This window comes from Ciconia boyciana, chromosome 4 (assembly GCF_034638445.1).
Source record: "Ciconia boyciana chromosome 4, ASM3463844v1, whole genome shotgun sequence".
Classification (NCBI taxonomy): domain Eukaryota; kingdom Metazoa; phylum Chordata; class Aves; order Ciconiiformes; family Ciconiidae; genus Ciconia; species Ciconia boyciana.
In genome coordinates, this window is record NC_132937.1 from 68,925,078 (window position 1) to 68,941,489 (window position 16,412).

Genomic DNA, 16,412 nt, shown 5'->3' on the forward strand with positions numbered 1-16,412 from the left:
GTCAGTTCATGCACAGTAGGAAAGAGTGCAAGAAGGATTCCAGTTGTACGTGCTTATTGTAAATGCAGGTAGTTTTATCTTTAAATCCCTTTTCAGGGCATTAATGGTAGTTTTTAACATCTCAAATATGAGTGTAATTCAGTAAGAGTAGCAGCGCCTTGCTCACTGGCATTTGTTGAGTCTCATGGTTTCTCTTGATACAGAAGTTACAAATATCTTAAAAAGAAATATAAGCATGGGAAAGAAGATATGCTATAAATACCTTGCAGCATATAAAGAAATGTTTGTTGAGCTTAGTGGGGACATACTGTTAGCAATAATCAGCAGTTGACTAAGCCCTGAAGTAGCTTGTCTCTGAAACAAAGATTGCAAGTGTTTGGTGGCATTTGTTTGTGGGGCTAAGCCACTTTTCCAAAATATTTGCATTCATTCATATAATGTCAAGCAGAAAAATACTTCCAGATACCTCTTAACTCCTGAAGTCCTAGAAAGCAGTCTGAACTTTGGAATGATTTAAAAAATGAAGCAGGGGGGAGAGGGCAGAGAGAGGCAAGATAATCAGATGATGTTGACTTAACATTTTAACTCTGCTGGAGCAGCCAGCAGATCAGGAGAGAAAAAAGAGTGTAAGTTATCCCTAACATTTGCTAGAATAGCATCCTATGTATTATTACAGGGCAAAGGACTTAGGTTGCACTAGAATCTTCCACCCAGCTCCAACATGACCTCAGATAATTTGCTTGAGTACAGTGCATCTCATTCCCTTCTGTAGTTTCTTGCTTCACAGTGACAGCTAGGTTTAATTTACTAACTATATGTGTTGTACCTGCACTTTTTTTGAGGAAATAGCATAAATAACTGCAAACTACTGTGATCATCTGCATCTATAACTGTGTAAATTGAACAAGGGAGAAGACTTATTATTACGAGACTTGTGCTTTTCATGTCTGTAAACCAGAGCACTGAATGCAAAAGTAACAGGAATATATGTGAGACTTGCAGTGCTTGCTGAGAGATATTTACTCCATAAGCCCGTGAATGAAGTGGAAGGAATAAATCACAACTAGGACACTCTAATCAGCAACTAATAGCATGCTGTTTCACTATGTCCTCCCACCGGGAAAACCTGTACTGACCTCTTTCCAGCCAGGAATTTGAAATTTCTGAGGACACAGAACAGCTCTGAGAATTTAACAGCTGGTTTTTTTTTTTCCCCTCCACACTTAGGGTACAAAGAAAATACATGCAATATCTTTACTTTTACTCTGATACCCTTAAACCCATATATATATATATATTGGCATATATATAACACACTAAAAAATAATTTCTTCTTATCTCAGGATTTTTCGATTTGTGATCATTAAACAACACTGAAAATGGGATTTTTATATAGCCAATTGAAGTAATTGCACAAGAAAGTGAAGAGAAGAAGTATACCAAGAACTGTACACTTATCAGTGACGGTTGGAAGATAGTGCTGAAATTGGAGAGTCACTCTAAAAGACAGTTAGACTTTTCCACCTCCCGTCAGAAGATCTCATGTCATGGAGGTGAGAAGAGGGAGTCAGAGACTGGTACCAAAGGCAAAGCAGAAAAACTAGAACAGGGAAAAGATCTGGTTTAAATATTACAGTAGTAAGGTAATCTTAAAATAGATTTTGGATAGACAAGAGATGTGCAAGAGGAGTGGGTGTAGTAACACAGAAAAGAAAAAAGGAGCTAATTACTAGATTTCTTCAAACATACATCCATCATGCCAAATTCAGCCACTTTTCTCTGAATTTTCTGGTATCTGAAATGAATGTTGATATTCTGGCTTCCCCCATTTAATATTGCATCTTTCCCTAAATACCATCTAAACACATCTTCCTGCTTTTGTTCTTCATTTTTATTCTTCTGTTAAGATGTTTGTGGCAGATTTCCACCTCTTTCAGGTGAAAAACATTCTGACAGAACATAACACATGCATATGGGTAAATACTGACTTTGGGGTTTTGTGGGTATTAAGATTTACAATTCCTTAATGTCAGCTTTGACTTCAGATTTGCTTAGGATCTCCGTGCTTCTCAGGACAATTAATCTTCATTATTTAGCACAGGGTTCAGTATTAAAGCACATATTATTTAATTCTATAATTGTATTACTTTCATGCACATACACTGATTTTGTGTGAAAATTATTCTTCTGAAATCAGGAAAATATGTTGTAACTTCCAACTTCCTTTAAAAAAAAGTTAGGTAGAAAGGGATTACATGTTTTTGCTGTGCCAAAGTGGGATATCGATGCAGTACTGTACACAGAAATTTGAATTAACATCATTGCTGGGATATAACTACATTATTTCTGGTGTGCTTTAAAGCTTTGCATTTAGTTGCATCATCTGATACTTCAGCAAATGCTCTGAACCCATCAAGTGGTTGATGGATGTGTTTGTGAAGGCTTGGATGGTGACTTTATACGCAACAATAAACCTGCTGTTTTACTTAATGAGGTCAGTGAAGCAACCAGAAGAGAAATATATAATTCTGTAGCATGGGTCTGTAAGCATGGTATTGCCTAGGCTTTTTAAGTTTAATGAAGCAGCTACTCAGCTGCTGAATATTCTTGTTAAGCAGTCTCAGCATGGATTTTAAAACCAAAATGTTATCGATACCATGGTCTCCTTGGAGAGTCCATGGCTCTTATTCTCTTAAAAAGTCTGCATCTTTTATGTGTTAATGGTTTTGAAATCGGCCATTTACTTCATTTTCATTGTAAATGAGGGCCAGAGTCTGATTTCCTTCCCCATTCTCTGAACACTATATCCCTGTTAAGCTGTCTCATCAGCCTCCAGTTTGCTCTCTGGGGTATGCATGGTCTGAAAATAGCTGAAATAATCCTGTAAAACAAACACTTTGCCAAGCATTTTCCTATTTTAGATGCCTTTCTAAGAATATAAGTCCCTACGTGAAAACTTGCATGGTACAAGTGGTCCAGCACCCCGATCACATCCTCACATGCTACAAAGTCTTCCTGCCAAAGATGTCCATTCAGGAGACTTCAGAAAGTTAGCACTGCCATTTGCTCAAATCCAATGAGATCAAATTACAAGATTTCTTTTAAAACCCAGAGAAATACCTCTGTTTAAAAGAGTGGATTAATGTTTAATTTTTAAAGACTGTTTCCTGCTGCGGTAGTGGTACTGCACAATTAACAGTGGTGTCCGATGCAAAATGTTTTTTCTGAGGGTTTAATGCAGCTCAGGCAAACGTGCTTGATTTCAACATGTGAATATCATAGTAGTAACCCGTAGCATTTACATGTGGCTGTAGCCAACTGTCTCAAGGCACGCTAGGAAGTCTTTCCCCCCTTTTGCAGAGGGATTAATCCATCCAACCCGTACATATGCTGTTGGTGACTGGCCTGGAGAGCAGGCTTGCAGGCACGTAGCCAGGTGTTCTGCCTGTTGAACCAGACAGCCTCCTCTCACCGACAAGCACACCCAGCAAGGAGCATCGTAGAAAGGTATCAGGAATTTACGTTCCCAGGCTCTTTGTCACCAGCATAACCCTTGCTTTCCAATTACCATGGTTGAAAGCATCATACAAAGTACGCTCGAAGTGATGGGAGAAAGAGCAAAGCAAAGAAAGACACAGGGAAGCTGTGATTTCCACCTCACCTTGTGGCATAAATTAGTACTGCACGCAGGTTGTTATTAAGCAGGTCTGTGTGACAAAAGACCTGTACAGGATTATTTGCCGGGTCCATGCTCTGCCGTGGGTTGGTGATGGAAGGCACTTAAGAGCAGTGGACTGTTTTCAGAGGGAATTTGGAGCTGATCGGTCACTTTCTCCTCCAATACATAACTTTCCCTGTTGGTGGACAGGGGCAGCCTTTAAAAGCACACAAGGTGAAGATTGTATATTCCTTTGCAGCATTTGGCGGGGGGGGAGACAAAAAGGTTCAGTCTTCCCATTTATCACTCATAACTTTAGGAGTCTGCAGAGAAGAAAAGCAGCACAGAGCCCCGGCTTGCTGTTTCTGAGACGTACAGAATTTTTCCGTGACACATAACGTTGTAAGCTTCCTCTCTCTGCTGAGCGGATTTCGGAGGGCTGGAGCGGGGAGGGGGGGATGTTTTTTCTCACGCCTGGTATCGATCAGAGCAGCGGAGTTGCGGGCAGGGAGGGAAGCGCCCCTTCCCCCTGCCCCACCACCCTGTCCTCCCTCCTCCCTAGATGGGGACGTGCAGGCCACCGCCATGAGGACGAGCCGCTGCAGTCACCTGCCGGGAGTCCCGCCGGAGCGCCCGCGCCCGCTGCCACCCGACGGCAAGACGCTGCCCGGTGGCAGCGGCGGCAGCCCAGCCGGCAGCTGCCCGCAGTATGTCATGCAGGTGTCGGCCAAGGACGGGCAGCTGCTCTCCTCCGTCGTGCGGACGCTCGCCACGCAGAGGTACGTGGGGGGTGGCGGGCCGGGCCGGGCCCCTTCCCTGCGCGGGCTCGAGTGCACCCTCCGCAGCCGCCACCCGCAAGTCCTGCGGGCGCTTGAAGGGAGGATGAGGTGGGGTGCTTCATGAAGGCTTGCCACAGTGCAGGTGTAATTAAACCCTCGTCCTAACTTTATAATGGTTGTGCTACGGATGTAATCAAGCCCTCACCGTGATACTCGGCGAAGAAAGGGAAGCAAGCTGTCTAGGAATGCTGCTGCTCGAGCGCGCCAGCTGCAAGGATTTGCCCCGATAGTAGCGGGAGGCTTCGGCGAGCGCTGGCGGGCACGGGATGCTGTGTTTAGCCTGCGTGCTGCCGCCAGCGCTTCTGCGGCACTTTTCCTTCGCGCTTCCCGAGCCAGTGTGCTGAGCGGCCAGAGAAGCTATTTCTAGCAGAGGTGCACACACAAGTGTTGCTGCTTCAGCCGTCGTCCAGATGATTGAGAGCGGCTCTTTCTGCTGTCAGTTTAGAATGGCAGATTAGTGGTGAAATATACATTTAAATTACAGCCTTTGAAACGCTAGCCTGCTTTGGGTTGGCTTTGTTTTCATTAGAAGCAAGAAAGAGGATGCTTAAGTGTTTGGCCATATCCAGACTTGATACTTGGGGCAAAATTAAATTCCACTTCACTAGTGTGAAGCTGGAAAGACTGCATGGGTCTTGAAGTTGCCCTGGCTTTTCACAAAACAGCAAACATAATCCAATCCACTGCAATCGTGTGAAGAGTGAAATTATTAACTGCTGCTGCATGTGTGATGTGACAGCCTGAAAGCACTTTTTCCCCTTTACTTGTAGCAACTTTTTTAAGCCCTGTGCATTTTGCACAGCTCAGACGTGTGTGCGGAGCGTCAAGCACAACTTCATACTGTTTTCCCAGGCAGATTGAAAGGAGCGGGCTGGCTTCTTTACCCTTTCCTGCAGTTACACTTGAGTGAGATCTACCTGGGGCAGCCTGCAAAGAGCCAGAAGAGGGACAGAGGGAACAGTGTGCCACTGTACGCTATCCGCTAACAAGGTTTTGTCAGCAACAGTGACAAACTGCTTTTGTGAGGAGATTACGTGAGGTGGCGTATGTGGTCGGGAGAGTTTTTGTTTCCAAGACCTCAGGCAAGAAATCGACCTTCTCAGCCTTGGCAGTCAGGGGGATGAGTTGAAGCTGCAGTGAAGTGGATCCATGGTTCAACAGCACTGGTGCTCGCAGCCTTCTCCTGCTTTCCTCCCGCTGCACTAAGCCCAAGCACCCTGGGAAGCCACGCGACTGCTTTCCTCTTTCCCAAAAGATTCCTCTGTAGAACGGAGAATGTCAATAGTTAAAATCAGAGTCTCCAGGTTTTCACTGGCAGGAAGAGCACCTGTCCCCCTTTGCATGTTAGCACCCCGCCACCAGGAAGGTGGGTGCTTTGGGGGAGGCAATGCAGGAGAAATAGCCACGGGCAGCAGTGCGGGAGGGATGTGTTTCACACAGTCCTCCTTTTCAGTGCCGTTAATATCACTCCTTAAGCTGCTCGTGGGGTGTTGTGCCAAAGAGAGGAAAACCCTCCCCAGGGACAGGAGCTTCCTGCCTGCACACGCCTGCCTGAAGTTGTGGCCCTGCCTTCGCACCGCTGCAGGACAAGGTGCTGTTGTTTCAGGTCCAGTAGTCCTTTGCTGTTGATCACTGAAAACGGCTTACTCTATGGGTCAGGGGATCATCGCTAGCATAAGAGATACTACCCTGTAGGTCAGGAGTGATGGCACAGATCATCACTAGCATAAGAGGTGCCCAGCTGAGGCAGGTTTAAAACTTCCCTGACGCATTTGGAGATTTCTTAAAGCGGCTGCTCTACTGCACTCTGAAGAGGTGGGAAATAAAAAGGTATAGAAGCACTTGGTCACTTGTCTGTCTCTCATCTGCCACTCTCACGTGTTCTTCACTCTCTGCTTTCCCCCCCACCCCAGAAGAGGTATTTTAAACAAGAATACCAAAATTCTTGTGGCCATTAGCCCAGCAGCTTGGTGTACTAACTACAGAGCAAAGTACACAAGCTGCAAATGTTTCCCACATTGCTAATTCGTAACATACAGAGAGAAAGAGAGAGAGGCTAGATGAGCCCTGTATACTGACCAGCAATTTTCTCTCCTCCTCCAGCAGCCCCTTCAATGACCGGCCGATGTGCAGGATCTGCCACGAGGGCAGCAGTCAGGAAGACCTGCTTTCCCCCTGTGAATGTACGGGGACCCTGGGGACTATTCACCGCAGCTGCCTGGAGCACTGGCTGTCGTCTTCAAACACCAGCTACTGTGAACTCTGCCACTTCAGGTTTGCAGTGGAGCGCAAGCCCAGGCCATTGGTGGAGGTCAGTACATGGGGCATGTCCCCGAAAGCTTAGCTTTAACGAGCAAATCATGTTTGTTTTTATATAGGCATCGCCAAGCCTTTGCAGCTCCGCCAAAGCCAAAGCAAGCTGTGAGTTTTGGGCCTGGCAAGGTGAGGGCAGGAGCTCAGGGAAAGGGCAGGCATAACAAACCCTTTATTTTCAACCAAATCAAAACAAGCAAGAAGAATGGGATTGATGGGTTTGCTTCACTGTAAATGCGAGTGAAGATCTGGGAAACAGTGTGCAGCGAATTCCTAGTATAGGAATAGTATACCAGCCAGCTTGGCAGAGGATAGAAGAGAGGTAAGTAACAGTGTCTGTGGAATGCGAGACAAGTGTCAGTATTCAGCACATTAAATATAGGTCAGGATTATTTTTTTTCTTGCTTTTGAGACAGAGGTAACAAACCGAGGAGCCTTAGAAACTTAGTTTCCATGTCAAGCCCACAAGAAGGAATTGTTCTTGCTCAGCGTCTGGCATGTTTAGCCATTTTTGAGTGACCTTTTGGCCTCCTCAGGACTGTGTACCGGACTCAACAGTGAATTGGACAATTTTTTCTCCCTTATCCATTAAAATTCAGTTTTGGCCAACTATATATGCTTTAGTGGCTGCATGAAGTTTACGAGGGTTTTTTTACCTCAGGAAAAGAGAAAAAAAAAAAGAAAAAAAGCTAGGATTACTGTCTTTACACTGTTAATGATCTTTCTCTTCCCCTATTTTAATTTGGAAAAAAAGTAAAAATTATGGTTTGTGTTGAAATTAAAAGTGAATTACAAATAATAACGTTTTACAAAAGTAATGAGAAGCATCTTAATGTACCAGTTGGTGACACAGGTGCTTATATGCCAAGCTTGGGTTCAGGACGACATGTCCTTCCTGTGCGTCTTCATTGTTCCTGTGAACTGTAGCAGAACTGGTTGAAGGAGATACGGTATTAAAAATAAGGGGGAGGGGGCACATCTTGTTTTGCTCTTATTCACAGATGAGAGGGTACAGGATAAAACTGACTGCTGGGAAATGGGTCAGGGGCCCATGCAGAGAGGGGGTGAGCAGTTCTCATTGAAGACTACCAAAATTGCTTTACGCTGGATTAAGTTAGGCATGTGCATTTTGTGTCTAAGCCTAAGGATATCTTCATTCTTCTTTAGGATCAGCAAAAAAGAGATACATGACATGGTATTTAGCACAAGACCTGTAGTCTTGTCAAGCCTTAACCAAAGCAAGCCTAGGCCAGCTGTGTTCCATTGCCTCTGGCTTGTTGTTTGGTGCTTCTAGCAGGGCTCCAGCCTCTCCCAGGAAGCTGGTCCCAGTTTGAGAAACGCTGCTGTTGAGTGTTCTCAGGCTGTCAGCGATTGAGCAGCAAAATCTTTATGACTGAGCATTCTTCAATGAAGATGATAACATCTTCTTTTGGCCAGCTGCTCTGAGCCTGCGCCAAGCAGTTTTCGGGTGCGGTTTTGGTGCAAGGGTGATGCCACTCTGAATTTGTCTTCTGATAAGAAAGATAAGTGATGCTGAGGCAGTGCAAGTAAACAGTTTGATTTTAGAATCCAGCTTCTTCAAGCTGTTCCCTTGCAGCAGCTGCTCGTGAGGCTTGCTTTGCACAAATGGGACATTGTTCAGAGCTAATGATGATTGAAGAAGCTGAAAGCAAAGCTAACCCTGCCCAGGCTGGGGGAGTCTAGTCACTTGATCATTCCCTGATGAATCGAGGCTTCTTTTTGGCAAAAGCAGTAATAAATAATAGCAACAACAACAACAACAACAACAACAACAATAATAATAATAATAATAATAATAATGATAAAGCTGTGTTTTATTTCTCAGCTGAGAACAAATGAGAACCAGGTGCAAGAACATTTCTGAAACATAGTACACATTGTTAATTGATGTTTTTTCTCTTTACTAGCTAATCTTTTCTTGCTTCTCAGCTACAATACCCACAGTATTTTAGTGCAGTAATGAACAATTACATGCAGTTGCAGAAAATGTCATAAAAAAAAGCAACTGACTTTTTTGAAGTCCTTTGTGATCTTATACAAGGAGCATGTTTTCAGTTTAGAAAGGAGTTGAAGCTGAACTTTTAAAGTTGAGAGCAGCAGAGACAAAGAGTAACTAAGATGAGTTGTATGCAAGGGGACAAATGAAGCAGAAAGGTATCCGTCAAACTTCTTGATTTCTCTTAGTATAATTTAAGTTTGTCCTTAAAGTTTGTACTTATTTAATACACAGTGCTTTGAAATCTAAAGACCTCCCCATGCAAATAATTACAGCAAATCTGAAAGTTCCCAAAGCATGACTAAAGCAGATGCAAGTTGCCAGATTTCCCCATCTTCTGTGTCCTAAAAGCAGTGTCCTGTCTGTCGCCCTGTATTACCTAGAGTATGAGGGCATGGAGGGACGTGTATCAGGTATAGTAGGACCATCTTTCACAAAAACCTGCTGTAATGTGTGAACCAGTGACAAGCCAGAGTGGCCACCTGCTTTTGATGCTATCGTGTGTTTTTGTGTGTGTGTGTGTGTGTGTTTGGGGTGGGCAATCAAAGTTCTCTTCATTTAGTAAGATAATTAGTTCTCCAAAGATTCCTCTGAAGTAGATAATGGAAATGGGAAATGGTCCTATCAGTGGAGGTGAATGATGAGTTTACCAGTGCATTTTAGGAGGTCAAGAGGGACTATTGTACTCATAAAGTCATTTGTAGAGCATAGTCTATAGAAGCTTATCCAGTAACTCCTCAGCAGGCCCTATCTCGTGCAGAGGATATATCCCATCCATTGGACAGTGACAAGTAATATAAAAATGCTTGAAGCAATCAATCTTCAAGCATTTTTTCAATCAATTATGCACATCTTTTCTCCTAGAGATTTTCCATCAGGAAAAAAACCAGTATTTCTGACTATTCAAAGACATATTATTCGCTTTCTTAAAGGGGCCCAAAAAAAGAAGAGAACATGGTACTATATTTTCTTCTCATACCTTCACTAGATTGATCACTGCTTCTTAGCGGCTTAGCTGTGGGTGTGAAGGTAATCTCAACAGAAACAAATTGAGATACTTCACTTCCTTTATCTAGAAATGTCATATCTGACTTCATTCCTGCTGTTAGCACCGAGGAGAGGCTGCAGCAGTAGTGGGCTTGAAATGAAGTGAGCAGTAAGTGGCATGGCTGGTTGTTCAGCCATATTCTTTCCTTCCCTGTGTACATTATTATGGAACAGCAGAGGATTTCTTGCTGCACTTCATGATCTGATCAGAACAGGCTAGTGAACCCATAGCATTTCTCCCCTCCCTGCCATGTTGCTAGTTTGCCGTTAGTTCATTATGAAATGAAAGCGAGTGCTCCATAAAAATTTGTTGCAAGATGGCTTTTTGCCTTCTTTTAAGCAGTTGCCCATGTTCACACTAAGGATGTGGGCACATGCACTCAAACAGATCTTTAGCTCAAATACAAGGGACATATCTACAACTATATCGTGCCTCCTGTGTACATCATGCATAGGATACAAAAATGCAGGGAGCTCACTTTTGCTTTCTCTCCCCAACTTAGGTTATGCACAGCAGCCTGTTTTTTCCTGGATTTCTTTTACAAGGAAAAGCAAAGGAAAAATAACATTCATTTTGAATTCCATTTCCTCTTTTATCCTTTGTATCTTTTCTCCATCATAAGCTTCTCTCTGGTCAGCGGAGTTTCAAACTATGTACTTCTCAAGGGAGACATTCCTTTATCTATGCCACAGGACATGTTTTTGTTGTCTGGGGAGGAAACATCTCCCAAGAAACACACAATCTGCTAACTGTTTGACGCCCAAAACCCAACCAGAGAGGCAGGAAACGGTAGTACAGTCTGTCAGGCAGATCCATCCTCTCAACATTGCATTTGTGAAGCTTCAGATGTTCTTGATCCACTTCTTTTTTTAACTCAGATTATTTTCCCCAGAAGAATTGTGTTTCTGAACCATGAATCAGGCATTATGGTGGGGATTAACCTCTCCTTCAGTGTTCAAGGAAAGAGATTTGTTCGTTCATTGCCATCCACCGTTTATGTCCTTTGCCTCCTGCTACATTGGGTAGAGGAGCTCTGTGACTTGTCCGTCAATTCAAAGAAGCACACACCAGGGAATGCACACATTTCACCTCCTCCACAGATGTTTGTCAAAGGTTGGTCAGCCAAAAAGAGTGGTCTCCTTTACAGTTCCTTGTCTCCATACTGTTGCCCTACATGTGTCAAATGTGCCCTGTGTGATTTTACAGTTGTTGGTAAGAATTGCTTTCTGCTGAGCCTTCACAGATTTTGTTCAACGGGTGGCTAATGTGCTGCAGGTAATTGCAGAGCCCCCTCATGCCCTACCTGACTTTCAGCACTTACACTGCCTTGCTTATGGACTGAGCTAAGTGGGAACCATCACATTCACAGAATCACAGAATCGTATAGGTTGGAAAAGACCTTTAAGAGCATCGAGTCCAACCGTAAACCTAACACTACCAAGACCACCACTAGCTTCCCCGATACCGAGGTCAGGCTGACAGGCCTGTAGTTCCCCGGATCCTCCTTCTGGCCTTTCTTGTAGATGGGTGTCACATTTGCTAATCTCCAGTCAGCAGGGACCTCCCCAGTTAGCCAGGGCTGCTGGTAAATGATGGGAAGGGGCTTGGTGAGCACTTCTGCCAGTTCCTTCAGTACTCTTGGGTGGATCTCATCAGGCCCCATAGACTTGTGAGTGTCTAAGTGGTGCAGCAGGTCACTAACCATTTCCCCCTGGATTATGGGGGCTCCATTCTGGTTCCCGTCCCTGTCTTCGACTCCGGGGACTGGGTACCCAGAGAACAATTGGCCCTGCTATTAAAGACTGAGGCAAAGAAGGCATTAAGTACCTCAGCCTTTTCCTCATCCTTGGTCACTGTGTTCCCTCCCCTGTCTACTAGGGGCTGGAGATTCTCCTTAGCTCTCCTTTTGCTGCTAATGTATTTGAAGAAGTGTTTTTTATTGTCTTTTACAGCAGCAGTCAGATTGAGCTCTAGCTTGGCTTTGGCCCTTCTAATTTTCTCCCTGCACAACCTCGCTACACCTTTGTAGTCCTCCTGAGTTGCCTGCCCCTTCTTCCAGAGGTCGTAGACTCTCCTCTTTTTCCTGAGTTCGAGCCAGAGCTCTCTAGTCAGCCAGGCCGGTCTTCTTCCCTGCCGGCTCATCTTTTGGCACCTGGGGACAGCCCGTTCTTGTGTCTTTAGGACTTCCTCCTTGAAGAATGTCCAGCCTTCCTGGACTCCTTTTGCCCTTTGGGGCTGCCTCCCAGGGGACTCTGTCGACCAGTCTCCTAAACAGGCCAAAGTCTGCCCTCCGGAAGTCTAAGGTGGCAGTTTTGCTGACCCCCCTCGCCGCTTCTCCACCTATCAAGAACTCTAGTATTTCGTGATCACTCTGCCCAAGATGGCCTCCAACCATCACATGGCTCACAAGTCCTTCTCTGTTCGTGAACAAGAGGTCCAGCGGGGCACCTTCCCTAGTTGGGTCACTCACCAGCTGTGTCAGGAAGTTATCTGCCACACTCTCCAAGAACCTCCTAGACTGTTTCCTCTCTGCTGTATTGTATTTCCAGCAGACATCCGGTAAGTTGAAGTCCCCCACAAGAACAAGGGCTAGCGATTGTGAGGCTTCTCCAACCTGCCTATAGAATAGTTCGTTGGGACTTCTGGTGGGACTTCTGCTCAGAGGCTGGGCTGATGCTCTTCAGCTCTCCATTGGGACCTGGGACTTCCTTATTTCTCAGTCACTTGTGAACTTTTTCACAACAGCTGCACTGGAGAGAACGTGATATGTTGTAAAGGAGCGAGAGATGGATTGTGATAGAAAATGAGTTTTTTTCATACTGAAGGTCACTGAGTCCTTCTGTTCATCTCCTTTCTGGAGGGCATCCAGCAAGCTCTGGCACAGAGAATTGAAATCACCAACATCAATCAGACATAATCTACTGGAGCATAAGCTTTCGGTAGCATTTTTGGAGCTGCCATTTGAAGTCACATTTTTGCTAGACAACATGTTGCTATTTAGGCACTTGGCAGGCATCAGCAGAGCAAGTCTAGCCATTTTGCTTGATTTCAGAACTCCGCCTTCAGATAAGGGGATTGTTTGGAGACATCCACAGCCCTATAGTGAGTTAAAAGGAGCTATTTTCCAGTAATCCAAAAGATGTTGTCTATTTACGCATTACCAGTACATGCACATTCCCCTCAGTCCCAGGGCTCATGATACTGCAAAATTGGATTCAAGAAGTACAGGCAAGGTCTGAACCCCCTTCTTCTACTGTGTGCTAGGTGCACAGCACCCCTGTACAGTCTGCTGGAAATGAGAGGTGTGCGGGATGTGTGCTTGGGCACATGGATATCTCATTATGAATGTGCCTAGGGATGATGCATCTCAAAGAAAAAAGCAGCTGCTGCTGAGTAGCCCTACTTCTGTCTCCCATGTCTTGGTCACCCCACTGCCAGTGAGAGCCTGGCTACATTTGACACAGAGGGCCCAGGATGAAGCAGCAGAAACTCTAGACACTGGAGGAAAGGTAAGTCTATAATATGGTGGTTGATATGTGTAGACCTGATGTTCCTTGTGACAAGCCTGGAAGGATCTCAAAACAAACACAGTGAAATCAAACTACAGTAGTTTCAGTTAGTGACTTTTATAGACCTTCCACTTTTATATAAGCTGCTTTTTTAATGCAGCCAATCCACGGGAAGAAATCCACTCTAGAATTGTGTGACATTATTCACGTAGATGCTTTTGCTATGTTTCAGCATAAAGATTAGGCAAGCTTTATATGAGTATTATTTATCATCTTCATTTCAATTTCCATATTGCATCTGTGTTGCTTCCACCTGGCTTAGTACAGAAAGAGGCACAAAACATGGCAGTACAAATGTGTTTATGTTCAATAAAATGTTGTTAGAAAACAACCAGCATAAATATGGTATAAGAACATTATGTGACCATGTAAGTCAGGCTTGTAAGTTATTTACATGTTTTAAATCAACCAGGATTTGGTATCTATTGGTTTATTTTTTCCAAACAAACAAATAGAAAGCACTTAATTAACATTATAAAACTCAAAAGCAAAACAGCATGACTAGGAGGAAAAACAAAGTCAGGATAATCATCACAATATTGGGCAGAAATTAACTTCAGTTTTTCGCAATCTATTGCTGGCTGTAGAGCTCATGCTAGAAAGAAAAATAAATTATAAAAATGCCTAAAACCTACATCTATGCATGAAGTAGTTAAGATGAGCTTACATTATAATTTAAAACTTCCAGAAGCTTTACACTGAAATATGAATTTACTTTTTGTGCAAGACTTTGAGTCATGCTGTTTTTATCTGTTGGGATTCTTTTTACTTATTTTTTCTCTCCACTGCTCAGTGAAGCAAGTCATTAGCACTAAATTACTGTAATGAAGAGACACCAGATTTGCTGCACGTAGTTTGTAGAAGGATCACTCTTAAAGCCAGAAGGAAAATGGTGACTCAGCGTAGTCACCAACAAGGAAAACTTTCATGAATCGAAGTTTGGAGGAACTGCAGCTGTCAATACAGCACATTAGGGCTGGGAACAGATAACTTAAGTATGTACATCCTCCCTTCCTTCTTGACCCAAAAAGGGCAAAATAAGAAGGGCAAGGTGATGGAGATGCTTGTGTACCTAGTTGTCTTCAGCTGCGAAAATGCCCCTGCGAGACCCAAGTCACGCAGGGAGAATTTGAAGCAGCCATGTAGGTTTCTAGTAGAAGTATGTCTAAGTTAAATAAAGGATTACAAAAATAATTAGTAAACTCCCCAACACATACAGTTTTAAAAACATAACCTCTTCAAGATGCACTTTTTACACGTAGAATACCATACTCTATTCATTCCTAATGGGGAAAAATCCAGAGACCAAAACAAGCTGTTCTCTCTCCTTTAAAGAGAAATGAAATAGTTGGTTTATGTTCTTTACAGAAAAGTTTTGCTACAGTGCTTGACTTTTCCCAAGCACAAATCTTTCTCATAGTACTGACAGCAAGAATGCAAACAAAAGCAACCCACCCCCCGCAAAAAAAAAAAAAAGAAAAGCAAAAATAATTTGCCAGTGAACAGACTGTGCCTTCAAACCATCACATCTGTAACTGCTCTTTCTTAAACTTAAAGGAGTAGCGATCAAGGGCAAAAAACGTTGAGGAAAGTTCCCGGGAGAAAGTAACTGAACAATCAGAGAGGAAATAGCTGCTTTGGAAAAGGCCAAATGCTATTCTTTAAGGACTAGCAAGATGAGGGAAGATGCTGTGGGTTTTGAAAAGTACAGCTGTTTTTGGTTTAGATAATGGTATTGGTGACTTTTCTTTGGGCATCATGATTCTGCAATACATTTCTAAACTGCGTGGTTATCATCTCTGTCCTGCTGGTAGCATTTCCTACCACCAATAGGAGCCAAAGTTTGCTTTTTCTAGGAAAAAAAAAGTGCTAAGATAAAAAGTTTTATTGCATCTGTCTTTTTGGAGAGCTACCAAGCATTTATTATCTATCATGTCTTTAGTTTCCACATATTGGAGCTTGTAGATCAGGACATTTGCAATGTATTGAAATATGTGTTGCCAATAGCAAATCTGCTTTGCTTTTGATTTAAAATGCAAAACGTGATTTTTGTTGATTGATTTTCTTGAATGCATACATTTGTTTGTCTAACTGGGAATATATTCATCCAAAATAGAACAGGAGCTTTGAAAAACATACAGATAAAAGAAAATACTGCTTCTCCTAGAGTTCCACAAAATCTTCTTTCTTCACACATCTTGAAATCTTTTACCTGATACAAGCATCACCTGAAATATAAACTAAAAGTGGATAGTAGGAAAACAGAATAGCAGTAAGCCTGACTAATGTTAAAGAACACAATATTGTTTAACTGGACCTGCAAGAAATTTCATAGATTTTTATAGTGCAACTTAACAAGCTCTGTTGCTTGTTTTTGCTGTCAGAGAATTACTAATCCTGTTTTTAGACATTAAAGTTGTATAATCCAGAAACTGAACACCACATCTACCAGCCACTGTATTATTGCTACTTGGTGGAGCATTGTGTATCAAACTCCTGTTTTTCAGCTGGCAAACTACCCAACGTCTAGATTGCAAATTCAGTTATGGTGTGATAGCAACAGCCTGCAGTGCTCTCCTCACACTTAGCTACCACCTAGGGTTGGTTCCTATCTGCACTATGGTTTATTCTTTTTACAAAACAAAAAAAATTAAAGATGTAACATACACCACCTTTACAATGAATAACGTATTCTTTCCACTTACAAAAACACGCGAATGAAATTAATTTGCTATTTCAAAAAGTAGCTTTGGGCTCATTCAGGCGTCCACAATTAAAATATTCCTGGGAACTTGAGTTAAAAAAAGGGTTAAACTTAAATAAGAGCAGACTCAGTTACAAAGAGGCCATAACATTAGCATAATAAAGTTACAGAGCTCAATTTGTTTAGTTTGTAGCTGTCAAATAGACAGGCCCCTGTCTCTGGAACCAAAGGAACATCTCTGTGAGCTGTCACCATGGCCTTTCT

The 16,412-nt window shown here is 43.1% G+C and overlaps 1 protein-coding gene across 1 annotated transcript in view; it reads left to right on the forward strand.

Moving 5' to 3' along the window:
- MARCHF3 (membrane associated ring-CH-type finger 3) overlaps window positions 1-16,412 on the forward strand; it is a 78,035-nt gene that overhangs the window by 49,553 nt on the left and 12,070 nt on the right. The window contains exons 2-3 of the mRNA XM_072859544.1: window positions 4,221-4,437; window positions 6,601-6,808. Of these exons, the coding sequence (XP_072715645.1) occupies window positions 4,244-4,437; window positions 6,601-6,808 (402 nt within the window). The 5' untranslated portion in view covers window positions 4,221-4,243. The remainder of the gene's footprint in view (window positions 1-4,220; window positions 4,438-6,600; window positions 6,809-16,412) is intronic.